This window comes from Fusarium subglutinans (genome assembly GCF_013396075.1).
Source record: "Fusarium subglutinans strain NRRL 66333 chromosome Unknown NRRL66333_c0000195, whole genome shotgun sequence".
NCBI classification, from domain to species: Eukaryota; Fungi; Ascomycota; class Sordariomycetes; order Hypocreales; family Nectriaceae; genus Fusarium; species Fusarium subglutinans.
In genome coordinates, this window is record NW_023502258.1 from 76138 (window position 1) to 91668 (window position 15531).

At 46.9% G+C, this 15531-nt stretch overlaps 5 protein-coding genes across 5 annotated transcripts; 1 reads left to right on the plus strand and 4 right to left on the minus strand.

The window, feature by feature from the left end:
- Window positions 1-4737: 4737 nt before the first annotated feature.
- Window positions 4738-5175, plus strand: FSUBG_10921 (Kazal domain protein; the record flags this gene model as incomplete). Its single annotated transcript, XM_036675550.1, has 1 exon — window positions 4738-5175. One exon carries the CDS (start codon window positions 4738-4740, stop codon window positions 5173-5175), a length of 438 nt encoding a protein of 145 aa, XP_036533620.1.
- A 610-nt stretch (window positions 5176-5785) lies between these two features.
- FSUBG_10922 (uncharacterized protein) lies at window positions 5786-6611 on the minus strand (the record flags this gene model as incomplete). Its single annotated transcript, XM_036675551.1, has 3 exons — window positions 5786-6264; window positions 6311-6488; window positions 6537-6611. 3 exons carry the CDS (start codon window positions 6609-6611, stop codon window positions 5786-5788), a joined length of 732 nt encoding a protein of 243 aa, XP_036533621.1.
- Window positions 6612-7065: 454 nt separating this feature from the next.
- On the minus strand, window positions 7066-7584 carry FSUBG_10923 (alcohol dehydrogenase; the record flags this gene model as incomplete). Its single annotated transcript, XM_036675552.1, has 3 exons — window positions 7066-7272; window positions 7353-7510; window positions 7569-7584. The coding sequence occupies 3 exons, from the start codon at window positions 7582-7584 to the stop codon at window positions 7066-7068; spliced, it is 381 nt and encodes a 126-aa protein (XP_036533622.1).
- Window positions 7585-8442: 858 nt separating this feature from the next.
- FSUBG_10924 (het-6OR heterokaryon incompatibility (het-6OR allele)) lies at window positions 8443-10002 on the minus strand (the record flags this gene model as incomplete). The annotated part of the gene is made up of 1 exon (XM_036675553.1): window positions 8443-10002. One exon carries the CDS (start codon window positions 10000-10002, stop codon window positions 8443-8445), a length of 1560 nt encoding a protein of 519 aa, XP_036533623.1.
- A 3655-nt stretch (window positions 10003-13657) lies between these two features.
- FSUBG_10925 (cholesterol 7-alpha-monooxygenase) lies at window positions 13658-15003 on the minus strand (the record flags this gene model as incomplete). The annotated part of the gene is made up of 2 exons (XM_036675554.1): window positions 13658-14543; window positions 14591-15003. The coding sequence occupies 2 exons, from the start codon at window positions 15001-15003 to the stop codon at window positions 13658-13660; spliced, it is 1299 nt and encodes a 432-aa protein (XP_036533624.1).
- Window positions 15004-15531: the final 528 nt, after the last annotated feature.

The following is a 15531-nucleotide window of genomic DNA, read 5'->3' on the forward strand; positions in this document are numbered from 1 at the left end:
AATGGACTAGCTAGTGCTGACTACTACCACAGACGTCATTGATGTGCAGAAATGGAACTATTGACCCGGATGGTCGGGATCGCATTCGATCTGATAGGCCTGGACGTATTTGTTTACGAGGGATTGGCTTGGCTTTGGCGCGGTTGAGGGTGGGGATGGTGATGGGGAGATTGGGGTTGCGCTTAGAATAGACGCGGTCGTCCAATAGTCTAGTATAAGTTGTTTTAGTGTAGTCTAGTATATAAACGACTATATCTTGGAGATTAGACCTCGTGTTTTTTAAACTGTATCACTAACTCGAGGTCATGTCCTTTATATACCTCTTGATCTCTTCCTTTGCAATACACTGGAGTTCTCGTGAAGGCTTATGAGTAAAAGCTTATATCGAGAAAAAAGATATCATGTTGTCATCCATTATCTGTGTTTGCAGCCTAAAGTATAACCTTATAGGCCACGGTCACCCCCAAGTTAACTGCATCATTTGGCTTATTAATCTTCATGGTGTATGTTGATGATTCTGTGGTCTTTTCGCAGCCTCAGCTGAGTGAGCATGAGCATGAGTATGCGCCGATTCTGATGATTGAAGCATAAAAGGGTTTCCCTTGTAGCCTGAAGTGGCGGCATGAGAGCAGTTGGCTGGGAACATGTCGAGTTCCAAGCTGGTAGGCTGTAGTTCCAGGGACGAAACTTGTAGCATCCATAACTCGATCTACGGTGGGTTCATGTCTTATTTGACGTTTCTATGATTGAGATTGACTACCTGAGAAGCATTTGAAGCGAATTTTTGAATTTTCGAAACGTTGGGGAAGCATGTGTTCTCCATGGCATCTGGTTTGTCGCATCAACCGCATCACCCAGATTTAGGGGTATTGAGGATCGAGTCAAAGAACAGCGCCACGACAACGCAACTTGGCAATTAGGGGTTCCAAAATCAGACTGACCATATCTCAAGCCATTCAACATCACTTTTGTCAATTACACAAGAACAAAAAGGGGGAACCCTCTGCTTGTGGTTGCGCCCTTTCTGAAGCCATTCACAGCAAAAAAAGGTTCGCAAAGCACTGGGCGTGCCTACTAATCCCCCCTGAACGCTGAGCGAACAGGTTTACCCCTGAGTGGTCCCAGGGGACAATTACCGTGTCTGCAACTCCCACCCAGACAGAACGGACCGGAGTCGAACCGGCGGACTTTGGTGTCGACGTCTGGCTAACGCTTCACCATGCTTTAACCACCCAGCCACCGCTCCGGTAATTGTTGAAAGGATGTCTGCGTTTTTGGTTTATAAAGGTATGGACAATCATACCGTGGGAAGGCGGTGGAGCGCGCTTTGTTTCGTTGTGGTATCTGCTCCTTCCTGCGTTGAGAGCTGGGAAAACGAGCGACATCAGGGGAAGGAACGGAGAAGGGCGCGGGTGATGGGCCACATGTGGCTTATAGGACTAGCAGCGCAGTGGTGTTCATTACGCGCGACAAAACTCTGAGCAAATTTCGTCAGATGGCAAGTTGAGAAATGAAAAGGGAGTGAGTTCAGAGGTGGTCGAAGAAAAAATGGTGGGCTGGATATCTTCGGGTTTCACGTGACTCACATCGTGGGGAAGATCGCCAAGCGCGGGCGGAAGACGGCTCTAGCGGGCACCACTCCGACTGCATGTCTCCACCGAAGCGGCATGCTTGGTGAAATGGCAATGAAATAATAAAGTACAAGGAGTACTGGGTCACTAGCAAAACGTGAAGTGCTTACACAAGCAAAATAATGGCCTATTACTGCTCTTAAGTAACTACACTATAAGACTAATAGACTATCGTTGGCCTTTCAAGCATTGAACAGAAATGCATGTTCACTGTTCAGCAATTGGTGCGTGTAGAAGAATTAGATATAGAGATATAGGCGGGACTCGAACAGAAGGTCTGAGGATGGAGCTCATTTGAAAGGGAGATAAAAAGTTACAAAAGAAAAAAAAAAACATGCGCTGTGACCGCCAGGCCACAGCAGTGCATGGTGAAGCGTCGCCAGACAGAGGGGTACTACATAACTCCACCTATATATGAATTCGTGACACCAAGTACGGCAGAGTAACAGCAATAGTATGGTTCTCAGACTGAAGAACCATGAAACAGAGTTTCATCTCAAGGCCCAAGGCGAAAAAGAGAAGAAAAGACATGCCTACCGTGACCATTTGTCTACGGTTTTGAAGCGTCGCAAAATAATCACTTACGGCGCCATTCGACCTATAACCCGATTGACTGCGACGATTGTGTTACGACAAACTGGCGACATGGTGGTTCTGTTTTCGAACTTGGGAACGGTAAAATAGAGTTTTATCCCAAGACATGAGAGGAAAAAAACATGTTCACCGTGACCGCCAGGCCACGGCGCGCATGGTGAACCGTCGCCAGACATTAGATCTTGGATACCAGACCTTATAAGGCTATTGCACCTTCTCATAGGCGTCAGTAAGGAGGCAGCCACCCATTTAATCGCTATGTGGACGGATGCAGGATGGATTACACTGCCGACAAGCTTACGGGACCATGCTGCAGAGAGGGTACAGAGTGAAGTACTGGCAAAGTTGATGCCGAAGAGCAGTGCTCATTTTGGATCTTCGTGACTACGTCCTAAATGCTGCTCAATGTGCTCAACTCTCGGTTGCCACTCTGAACTAAGAATTGCCACAAAGGAGTCACAATCTGCTATTCTTATGACTACGGCTTTGCACGATGGGCTAGAGATCAATAGACTGAGCATATCATGTCTTTATTTTGAGGTTAACCTTGTAGATATTCTTGGAGAACAGAGACATTGGCCGGGTAAATGGTCTGGTGTCGATAAAAAGGACGTCGGAAGTGCCTGCGAAGGAGCCGAGAGAGTCCCTGCCACTCTCTGGAACCTCGGTGGCAGTCCAAATTATTTTCAACAAACTTCACCACTAGAGAATACAGGAGCTCGTAAAAAGCGCATTGTCGCTATTATAACGCAAAGAAACACCGCTCGTCAAGATGTGCGAGTCTGCGAAGACTAACCCAAATGCCACAACAAGCCAGATGCACACCTCTACCGGGAAAACTGCTGGCAAACTCGACGATTCGCTCGCAAACTACTTGAGAACCTTCGAAACGCAACGGAAGCTCGAGCTTCGACGAACTCGCCATCAACCTCTCTTGCGATACCGCAATGCTCACGATAAAAAGAGCAACGTATCACGGCGTAGAAGTACTTCGTCAAATTTCTGAGGCGGAAGAGAAGTCGATCTAGTGCTATCGCTCAGAAGCCTGGCGAAGGAGAGAGACTGGAGACTTCCGAATGACTAAAATACGCCGGAGTGGCTCAACCGCAAATTCGAGCGATTACCCCTGGACTCAGACAACAGTTGCTGCTGCGGCATGCCAATCCTCTCCTCCCGACGCGCCGGGGATCTTCTCAAAGAAACCTTGGGATAAAATCATCGACATTTGGCAAAAGAAAGCCCCTCGACATTTAGCCTTATGTGAAAACTATTGCACTGCTTGTGCCACTAATCTCCATCTCAAGGGGAAGGATGTCTGCATTCAATTTAGCCCCGACCCAGCCCGCATACTGGCTAATGCCAATGTCAAAAAGCTTCGGAAGCCAAGGCAAAAAGAGCTCATTTGTGCTCACCGTCTTCCTACTGGCTGGTTTTATAGGTTTTGGTAAACCTGGCAAAGCTTATCATATCAAAACAAGATATAACGAGCCAGGGGATTGGCAGAACCTTGATTCTCTAATAGACTTTAGGCAACAAGCACGAAGAATGGGGAAAAGTGATTCTCGCAATAATCAGGCACCAGCCTCTTGTATCTTGTACAGGGAAGGAATAAGCCCATATTTTCTTTCTCTTAAGATAGACCTTGGAAGAGACCTCGAGATCTTACCACTGGAGTCAGAACACTTCGAAGCTCACTAGCAGGCCTATGGTAGCAGAAGGCATATAATGTAAAAGGGTTCTGTTGATGGAATAGATGAATAGAAAGAAATTGTGATGTGTTTGTGGCTCCTTGTGTAATCTTTGGACAGTTTCTCAGCATGTAGTGTTTCACTCTTGTTGTCGAGGATCTCAGGTGGCATCGGACTATCGGCTTTGTCGTCCGATCCTCCGTAATTTTACAGCGGTATTAAACGGAAAGTTGGCCCAATAGGTGGCATTTATTACTACCGCATTGTCTCTTTAGAAAAGCCAGTAAGCTGACCTGATGTGTCAAGACGGTATCCTTCCCGACGAGCCATCAGCTGACTGTTGCATCGATCCCATGCCTCCTTTCAATCAACTTTTCAGCTCAGAGAATCTATTACGTATTTACATCTTCTCCTGCATACAGCGTCAAGCTCAACGTAAAAATGGGCGGGTCTGGAATGGTCCTTGCAGATCATAGCGCAAAGCGGCCCAAAATGAGGCGTCTTGCCCTGAAACCGCGTGCTCTAAAATTGGCAAATCAGCTCTTCGGTATGGATCACCACTAGGCATTCCTTTTCAGCTGAGGTTTTCTCAAGGGCAGTGATGATGGTACTGCGTCATGGCTTGTACTATTGAAAGTAGTTATACGAGGTGGCGTTCATTCCTCGTGGTACTGTAATCACGGTTAAGTAAAGCGGGTGAAGAACGGATCAATCCTATGCTAGGCTGATTTGAATTGATTAAGCTTATTTAGAAACTTATAACTGCCGACTTCCCCGCAAGAATATTGATTGATCATCAACTTCACTCTTACCATTACTTCACAATGTTGTTTCAGAATATCCTCATTGCCGCTTCCATCGGCCTCGCAGCCGCCTCTCAATCCTCAGGCCGAGAATGCGGTCGCAAGATCGCACCGTGTCCTGAAGACACCACCTGCAAGCCAATTCTTGCCAACTGCAAAGACATCAACAAATGCTCAGGCATGTGTTACTTCAAGAACGAATATCAAACCTGTGGAGGCTTCCGCGCCACGCCTCCTCCGCCCTGCAAGAAGGGCACTCACTGCGTTGATGACCCTCGGACTCCTGGTGACTGCGGCATGGCTTGTGACAAGCCTGGTATCTGTGCGCCCAACAAACCGCACACATGCGGCGGAATCATCGGAGAGAAGTGTCCCAAGGGTCTGTACTGCTATGATAATCCGTCGGATGACTGCGATGCTAAGAAGGGAGGCAATGATTGCTCTGGAATTTGCCTGTAGGGAGCAGCCGTAAGGTCACGCGCATGACCTGACTTACAGCGTTTATCTTTATGTACGGTAGCAAGTTTTGTGATGAATACAATGAACTGTCGAAAGGATGGGCTGAGAACGTCATGCAGGACTTGTCTGCCGTGTGAAGTCTTGACTAATTGAACAGCCAATTAAGTAGGGACTAACATGTATCTTGAGGAAACGTTACAATTCCAATTAAATGGCCTCAAAATATTCTCACGTGTTCGATTTGGGGAATCACAAGCTGAAACACCAGCTGGGAAAACGGGTGATCGCCGTGCATGAAATCCGCCCCGTAATGCGTTTCAAAACATTGGTGTCAAACATGTAATTTAAACCAAATGTCCAAGCTCTACCAATTGTTTCTTGAGCTGAGAATCCTTTCATTTTCATGGCATTTTGCGGAACGAGATTGGATGATTTACTTGAGGAATTGACCAATGATCGTAAAATCCTTTCCGAGGCCAAACACGGAATGTTTCATGAATGCGGCTCTAGATTGATTGCTTTGGGGAAATGATTGCGATCAACGCAAGGGCTTCTATTCATCTATGTACCAGTGAAAATATGCTAAGGAATTGTACCAAGCGGTGCACTTTTACAGTAACTGCCAAAACGCGGCAGCAACACCAACAGCAGCGTAGAAGTTGGGGCCTGCAGAGTTGGCGATGTTGGAACCGTCGGTCGGAGACGGAGTTGTAGTAGCGGTATCGGCAGTTCCGGTAATCGTGACAACAGAGTCATCGCTAGTCTGATCAGCCGTCGCTTCAGCTGCACTGCTCGATGCGTCGTTTGTTTCTTTCGGTTTGCTGACTGTTGTCTTGATCGAGGTTGCGGTTGTTTCATCAGCTGATGACTCAGAAGTTACCTCGGAGGTCTTGTCGCTTGACGTCTCCGCAATCTTGGATTCTGTCTTGACATCTGTAGTCGTAGTTGGCACCTCATCAGTCGTCTTTCCAGCCTCAGTGGTCGGCTTCACCTCGCCATTGGCGCTGGTAGTTGGGGCCTCGACAGCCGTCGTCTCATCAGTCTTGGGGGATCCCTCAGAGCCTCCGAGATCAATAGGCTTTCCAAGTTCTGAATTTCGTCAGCATGGTCTCCATCAATGAGTCGCTGCACTTACTCAAGCAAAGCTCATTTGCCCACGTCATGGCCCCGTCCTTGTCATCGGCGCAAGTCTTGTCGGCACATTGAACAAAATTGTCTTGCAGGGTAGGCATTGTGCAGAAGCAGAGATAGTTCGTCGCCTCTTTACACCCAGCGGGAGGACCATTTGTGATGAGGCCTTGGAAGCAGTCAATCTGTCGCGTCGTCAGTATTAGAGAATCACAGGATGATGAATTTCATACAGCACATGTAGAATCGGCTGCGGTGACTGCCGAGGCCATGAAAAGGACCAGGTGGATGGAATTAGGTCTTCTCATTATGACCTATTTGAAGAGTGTATTTTGGTGATGCTGTTGATGTCTGCGACAAAGTATGAAGAAGGTAGTTACATATATACATATGGGGAATAAATATCGAATGATGCCCCTGCCCCTAGCCGTGTTTCAAGATCGTCTATGCAAGACCTTGGTCGATCCTACGTTTCATCCCTCGGCCCCTTGTCAAACCCACCGAAACAACCCCCTCCCAGAACAAAACAGATTCCCGACTAGTGATTGGATGTCAACTGCCTCAATTGGATATCAAGGACTATCTGTGTGTGATGTCTTATCATTATCAAACTCTGCTCACCCTAACTCTACCGCAGCGGTGATAGACGTTATGCAAGAAATGAAATTTAGACTATCATTCAGCGAAAAAGAGATGAATTGGAGATTTCTATTAATTGTTAATGCCTCAGCCGGGGACCCGCAAGCAGAGTCAGAAGAGCGACTACCAGTGCTCTGGTCCAATCTCGACAGTGTTGACGTCAACGCCGTCCTTGAACCAGCGATCCTCCTCACTGATCTTGACATTATTTCCGCTCATCTGCCTCTTCTTCATCAAGCCATTCTCATCAAAGGTCCAGTCCTCAAGTCCATAGCATCGCCACCACTGCCCATCATCATCACGGAACTCATACCAGAACTGCACGGCGATCTGCGAGCGTCAAAATGAGACCATACAGAAAACTCAAGAGAATTTTGATGCTTGAGCTTCATCTGAGAAATGTGACTCACCTTATTGTCATCAAAAGCAAAGAGCTCCTTGCGCAATTTGTAGTCATGCTCCCGACTCCATTTGTCCGTCAAGAATTTCTCAATCTGGTCACGGCCCTTGACGAAAGTATCGCGATTGCGCCAGATTGAGTCAGGTGTGTAGGCCATCTTGACCTTTGCTGGATCCCTTCAAGAGAATGTGAGTCAGAAGCTTGCTTCCGAGTGGAGGGATCTTACTGAGTGTTCCATCCATCTTGAGCCGCTTTGACTTTTACGCGTGCAGACTCTCTGGTATAAGGAGGAAAAGGGGGTCGTTGTTCAGCCATGTTGTTGATTGGTGATATCTAAGATGAAGTAATGGAGGTACCGAAATGTAGTTGAAGAGGTGAGACATAAGCTTTATACTATCTGAGGAGACGATATGCGGCAAAAGCGGGGTTTATTGCGGCGCGCTGACTGCGGCGATCTCGGTGATGACTTGAATGTCACTCCTGAATAATGGATTACGCATGCATTATAAAACACTTAGTCAAGCTAGATGCCGAGAATCCGTGGGAAGCTAGTGAGAGAATGAATTCGAGTCATTTGTTTGTGGGTAAAGTACGGAGAACTAGATTTGATATATGCCTCAAATTTGGATCAGTTCGTATTTCTGTGATTGCCATACATCTAAAGATGTTATACGTTTGACTTTCACACTAAAGACCGTCGGGAAAGTGTAACTGTGCTTGTGTAGTCTTTAATTCAGCAGTAAACTATTGGCTGATAGAAATACCTTGACGCACTGCATGAAAACCATGCTCTCCATAGACAAGTAAGTTGAGTAATTGCTAGAGAGTGAGTACCAACGGGGGATTATAAGGCAGTCTGAGAAGTTTAAATTTTAAGTTGGAGGATCATAAGCTGTTGCCAGTCGAGAAGGACAGGTTATTATAAGCTCTTCGTGGTGAAATAGCCATTTGAGCTTATCCTAGAAATACACCATTGCATCAGGACGCTTCTGAATTTGATCAAATAACAAGCTATCTCTTCCATCTTCAGGCCTTGAAATTTTATGTTACTGAAAGTATGCCCAAATCTGAGTTTCATTCTGGCAGCTATCCATCATTCGCTATACGAGAACAATTCGCTCAATTTTCGAGTCCTGGTGGATTGATTCCCCAAGTTGCCCCTTAAACATGAACCCATCAAGAAAAACTTCCCCCTTCACTTCATATCTGAGCGGACCCTCCGTGCTAGGGGACAATAGAACAGGGGTACTGCAGCCCCCGGTGAGCCAAACTTCATCCCCAATCGCAGCACCCTCCCGGCCAAGGCCAATGTAGCCCTTGGAAGTGACGAATGGATCCCAGGATACCAGACGCTTCATTCTGATAAATGCCTTTTGTCCGGGTCCAGTTCCACTCCTTTTGGGCTTGAACCCGTACGTTTCTAGCCGCTTACACAATGTTGAGCCACTGCACCAGTTGTAGAAAATTGTTGGAATATCATCAGGCGAGGGTACGGGCTCCAGGTAAATGCCATCTAAACTCAAAGTTCGGATGAAGGCTTCTGCCCGACTGACAGCATCTGAATACGGTGCAGGTTCATCCACTGGAGTCAGCCAGAAATCCAGATACTGCTGGTACAGTTTTGAGTTGGCATCCGAGAAGTCAGGTGCTCTATCGCGAGGACAGAAATCAGCTATTGAACTGATCCTATCAATCAAGACTCCTGAGACCGTTAACTGCTCTCCCTCAAATGAAGGGTCGAAAGGAATTGCTTCAGAGGCATTAAAAAAGCTCTCCTCGTGGTTGATATGGCTAAGACCTAAACAGCGCCTCAGCCTCTGTGAGTGCCAGTTTGGTACCCAAGACGGGCCTGCGAACGGACGCAAGACTGGGTTTCCAGGTGATCCAGAGCAGAGGGTATCACGCTGCTCAGGCGCACAGAGACCCAGAAACTCCAAGTTGCCATGTATATCTGCATGTAGGATGGCTGAACGCTTGTAAACCTCTTCGGGCTCGAGGTCATATCGAACTGAAGTTGCAGCAGCCTCTTGGGGGTTGCAAACACCCAGTAACGAATAGACTTGATCGTGAGCAAAGGTTGCGCGGGTAAAACGGAGATGCTCCATCAGCCAGAAAAGACCAAACTGATTCTGATCTGTTTCTAGTGCCTGCCTGAGTTCTCTCAGCACCCTGATAGGCCGTACTTCGCCCGTGTTACCGCGCTTGAGCTTTTTCATCGGTCGTGGCCGTGCAAGTAGCGACTTCACAGCCATGTCGATGCCCCGAAACAGATTATCCATGGAAATTGAGTCTGACCCGCAAAGAAAGATGGCCGTCTTTGGAAGCACGGATTCTTGAATCACCCATCGTCGATGAAACCACTCGCAACCAAGCAGGCGTCGAATCGCATCCCAGCCCATAGGGTCAAACGGGATCTCTTCGTCCGGCTGATGTGAACTGAGTCGACGCAAATGCTGAAATGCATAGCGCAAATAGCTGTCGTATTCATGAATCCACACAACCACTGACCTCGCTCTTGAGTAGATATCTCGCATCAGGGGAATCTGCAACGCCTTCTCATTATTGTCCAGCTGATCGATGCAGATCATGTCAATCCACATCGATAGCCTCTCATTGGATTCCCAGATTTGCGGCAGGGTTTCAGGTGTATGACAGAGCATGTTGACGAGAAAGGACTCCAGATTGAGAGAAATCGTTAGGTTCTTTACTCCACAGCCTGACTCAAGGGACATAGCCCGGTCTGCTTTCTTGTCTCCCCAGACATGCGAAACAGAAACAAATGCAGGCGCACTGTCTATGCCAAATCTTCGTACACGGCCATTTAGGTCCCCGGAAGCACTTGCCGGGAGAGGATCGAGCAGCCGTATTTCGTGCGCCGGCTCGCGAAGGCAGTAATAGTGGCTAGAGTCCATTTCCAAGCAAGATCTGGAATGACAGTGTTTGAGTTGAGATGACGAGGCTGTCGACTTCCCCTCCCTGTTGCCTCTTGTCTTTTATTCGGGCTTACTCGGTCCGGCGCCTAGCCATCCAATTGAAGGTGCAGCTGACTCTGCCCCTGGCCGCATCTCGCTTCATCCTTCTGGTCACTTTTGCTAGGGTCTCTAGGGGAGGAAAGAAAACTTAGGACCTTGATCTTGAGTGAAAAAAGACTTAGGTAACTTATCATAAGTTTAGGATAAATTTAGTACAGACCTAGAATACCTTTTGCTGAGTTTATTTAGACACCCTATATCAAGTTACGATGTTTTCTTGCTCCCCGAGGGGTTTGTATTCTGAAATTCTGATTGAATCAAACCCACTTCATAAGCATCCTCTTCGGTATGCCTGAGTTGATTCCCAGGCAAGAGAATCACGTGCTGTCACTTTCCATCCTAGTAAGCCGCATGCAATTGAAGATCTCATTGGTCATATGCGAAGCCAAGGGTTGAGAAGTCCAGATAGGGCTGCCTGTCAGGACGCCGCATAAACGCGGGGAACATGGACCTTTCACCGAGCTGCTTCTCAAGCTTGCCCATCACAAGTCTACTATCCATATTCATCACCAACCTCTATCAATCGGGTCGATAAGTCTGACACAATATGAAAGAACTTGATCCTGCGCTGTATACTATAGCATGGATTGCTCCATTGGAAATCAAGGCTCAGGCAGCTCTTCATATACTTAACAATCGCCACGATAGAAGATTCACTATTAATCGAGGCGATAACTATATCTTCTCGGCAGGTAACATCAATAGTCATAATATAGTCATAGTAACCTTGCCAGCCAGCTAAGAATATAGAACCGGTTTAGCTGCTACCCTTGCTGGCTAAATCAAAAAGTTCTTCACTAACCTCTAGTTCAGTCTTCTCGTTAGAGTTACGGCAGGCCTCCTAAATTCACAAAAGACACCGCCAATCAATATACGGCTTACCAATGCCCTTATTGGATTATCTGAAGGAGACAGTATAGGAGTAGTTGCGTACAATTTAGGGAAAGAGACAATAAAGGGCTTTCAGCCTCTTAGATCTGGCTAAGTCCTGGCAAATATAGAAACAGTCGTCAGATCAGCTATTAGCAGCATTAAGCTCATAGCTCTGGATAATAATAATATCTTTCTCCCATTTTACGATAGTGTCAAAGACAGAGAACACTTTAAAGGAACATTTGCGGATCCTGGCCAGGAAAAGGATATCTTCTATGATATCGACAATGATAGTAATAGACCCGTCCAGAGGATGCAGTGGCGTACTAACAGGCGAACTCGCATATAGTACGTTTCTATTGGATCTAGGGACAAGATAATAGAAAGCACTCTTAAGCGCAATGAGACAAGAGATCGTTATAGAGTGTCCAGTTTAGAGATGGTAGCTACAGGGACAATGAATCGTATACCTGTTAGTGTAATTAGCGGTGTTTGCGACTATGCTAACTACTACAAGAATAAGGAATGGCAGCCTTATGCTGTTGCCATGGCCGCAGCCTATGCGAAAGCGGTAGTCTATAAGTTAGGCCCGGGTAAAGCAGCGTCAAGCTCTGGTAAGCAACTTGTCTCACCGTAGTACGTCTGCTAGTAGGTACAATAAATGTAGCAAAGCAAAGGATTTGCGGTACCCTTCTATGTGACCTTTCACCAACTGCAGACCGTTTCTTTGGGAGAGAAGCTAGGATTGTGAAGATGATAGGATGTCTTGAAAGTAAACATGAATGAGAAGGGGTGGCTCCTCGCGGGATATTAGGGTTAGGTAAAACACAGCTAGCTCTTGACTATGTTGCTTAGTGAAATGGAAATTTATCCAAGATCTTATGGATCGACGAATCCTCAGACGAGAGTATAGAGTTCTTCTCCTCTCTTGTTCGAGCCGTATTTACGAAACGGACTCCAGATCTAGGGCGGGCAGAGATTCACCACGTCAGCTTGTTATGAAGTGGTTTCGGGCAACAGCGGAGAAGAACTGACTGCCCGTGATTGACAGCGGTAATGGACCAGTCCCGAACAAACGCCTATTGAGCCCTTTTAAGAACATGAGGCATGGATCTTTATGCGTTATTTCTAAAAGTCAAGTCACACAAGGGCTCCCCAGATCAAGCAAATCACTGTTGATAATCTTGTACCCTGGAGTATACTTCTTCGGCTTCTTGTGGCCTGACAAGATCGTGTGAGAACGGAAGGGAGATTAAGTCGGCTGAAGTGGTTCTATCATCAGCAAGTACTCTCCCGGGGCACTTGAATGGCCACATGAATGACCTAACAGTTAGTATTGTTTCACAGCTCAAGACCGTGAGAACTCATATCGACCCTGTTGGAAAATCGCAAGCCGGCTTTAGTTGCCAGCGCGGGACCGAAAACTACACCTACAATGGATTCTAGTGCGGATTACTTCCTCGAAGCTGAGTACGAAGAGCTCAATCGACAGCTGAGAGAGGTAGTTCCCGAAAAATGTGGCCATGACTCCTCCACTAACGTTAGCTCTTTCGACCTAAGGGGAGTGGATTGGTCATCCTAGGGTTAAGAACTTCTCTTTAACGACCCTATTCTTACCTTTAGCCTCCTAGGCAACAGCAAGGGCAATGAGTATCTTGCCCGTATGTGTTTATTGGTGTTCTTTACCTTTGTGCGGAAGCCTCTTTACCCACAACCTTACTCCCTTATCTTTAGCCTATAAGACGATGAAGACCTCTTCTTAGGCTCGCCGGATGCTTTTCCAACGACGCTTTAGGGCAGGGTGAACGTCCTGACATTCAAACCCCTTGACACAGGTCGATCTGCATTAAAATCAATATATCTGGGATGAACGCAACTGATAGAAAGAAGAAACAATCAGATGACGATGGCGGTTATTTTCAATGCTGGAGACTTGGACTCTTCTATGCCCATGCCATTCCAACGCAAAGTTTAGGAACCGCACCTTTATGCTGGACGATGGGGACTCTAAAAAAAGAATGCAAGACAGACTGAGAATTACGGTGTTGCTATGGCAGACCATGTTTCTTTTCCTAAGTTCTCTGTGCTGATATGTTTCTTTCTCAACCGGGTCCTAGAGTTACTCGTCTCAACATTGGGAGGCCGTTGTTGGTATAGTAAGGAATTCAGGCTATATTCATGATTCGGACTTGTGTACGACTGAAGACATCTCATAGCACTATGGCTTGAATATCGATAATCCAGGCGAACCGTCACCTCACTGTGAGTAGCCTATGCCAAGGAGGCTCGCTGGAAACAGGTTCTCTCCAAGAGGCCAAGATTCAATCATCAGCATCAGAAGATCCAATATGAAAATCATTTCACGATTTATTCCAAATAATATTTGTTTCAATAATTCGCGACGTGTCAATTATCTGAACTCCATTTCTCCCCAACCAGGCCTCCTCAACAGATTTACCTTGATATCCCCAGCCGGCTTGAGAGACGTCAAAGGGAGCTTTGATCTATCCATCGGTGGAACTATGAATGAATCTGTAGTGGGCGTCATGTCAAAACCCAGCAGAACACTTCCGACAAAGGTCAGGACCTCATAGGATGCAAAGTGACGACCAGGGCAGAGAGTGTTATCACCGCCAAATGGCCTGAACGCGGCAGCTCTTCGGGTCTTCTGCTCCTTGGTGAGGACCATGGACTTGAGGAATCTCGTGTGGTCAAAGACGTCCGCATCCGTACCCCAGGTCGTTGGATCAACGTGGATGAAAGCTGTTGGCATCTGGACTTGAGCGCCTTTCTTCAAGAGCCAGCGATCCTGGATGAGAGTGTCTTCATTAGTGTACCGCACTGTCGCGATGCCACTAGTCATTCGGAGGACTTCATCGTAAGTTGACATGAAGACTGGGCACTTCTCACGAATAGTAGTGTAGTCGAGAGATATTGTCCGTGACAAAGAATCTTCAAGGGTAGCTTCAATCTCTGATCGAATCTCTTTCAACAAATCCGGCCTGGAGAAGATCGATATCAACAGCCAGAATGTCGTAGGGATGGTGTTTCCAACAATCGCAAGGATGCTGCCAAGTAGAGCACGAGCATTATTCTCATTACTCAAACCTCGCCGGATGCCCAGCCCCGAAAGTTCCTTAATGAATGAGCAAGCAGTATCCAGACCGCTGTCGTTGAGATACTTCAAGAATGCATCGACGAGCTCTTTGCGAGTTCTCTGTGCTGTGGAGTGCTTCTTGGGGCTCAAGAACCAAGGGACTCCCAGGAGGAGTACTTTGATATTAGCTTCCCAGGCCCTATTAATGTTAGTGAAAATTCCTGCAATTGAGTCCAGGCTTCCTACCAAAATGTCCAGTTGAGTGATGGGTCAAGAGTGAAGGGGTCCTTCTCGCCAAAACAGGCAGAGTTGTTTGTTCTCATGAACAGATCCTGAACCCATGCATAAAGATCAATTGTCTGGCTTGAAGAAAGTTTATTGACGATATTGAGCAGTTTGGCACGAATGAGCGTGCATAGTTCATCAAGAGACTCCGTACCCGGGAGCAACGAGGCCTTTTGGACTCTATGAATCTCACCATACATGCCGTTCTCAGTGTGAGCATCGCGAAAGATGAGTTCAATACCGGCCTCGTCGAAACCCATCATTCGACGGAATGCCGGGATCATAGCTGGACTGAATGAAAGAGAGGTCGTATTGCGCTGAACAGCTTGCACAAGTTCTGGAGATGTCACGATGTAGTTCTTTTGGCCGGACATGTCAATGGTGAAGATTGGATGCGGTTGTTGGGCGCTGATGAGGTTAGCGACAGTCGACGAGAGTGATTCAAGACTTGCCTGACGAGATCAAAGTATCGCAAGCCATGCTTCAACAGTCCGTAGATGTGACTGAAGTATGGAATGGTCTCTTTGACGTAAGGTGGCTCTCTTGCATCAGGCTGCTTTCTAGTAACCAAGGCAACGATGGCTACCACTACGCAGCAGACCACCCCAATGGTGAGGTTACTCAGAACCATTATAATTGCAAAGTCCTTTCAGTCTATCCTATACCAGAGTACAAATTTGCTTGAGCGAAGTGTTACTTAATTTGCGTGGGGATTGCTAGATACCGATATCTCGACGACAGAAGATCGAGAAAACCGCACTTCCAGTTCCACGGTCAGCTACAGTGGATGTACCCAGTTCTGTTTCCAATTCTGCTCAACTAATCAAGCATGAAAGAGTAAGCGCTGTGATGTTACGCCGTCCGTCCGTGTCATACGTAAGTGGAGATCCTCATGCCCCTGT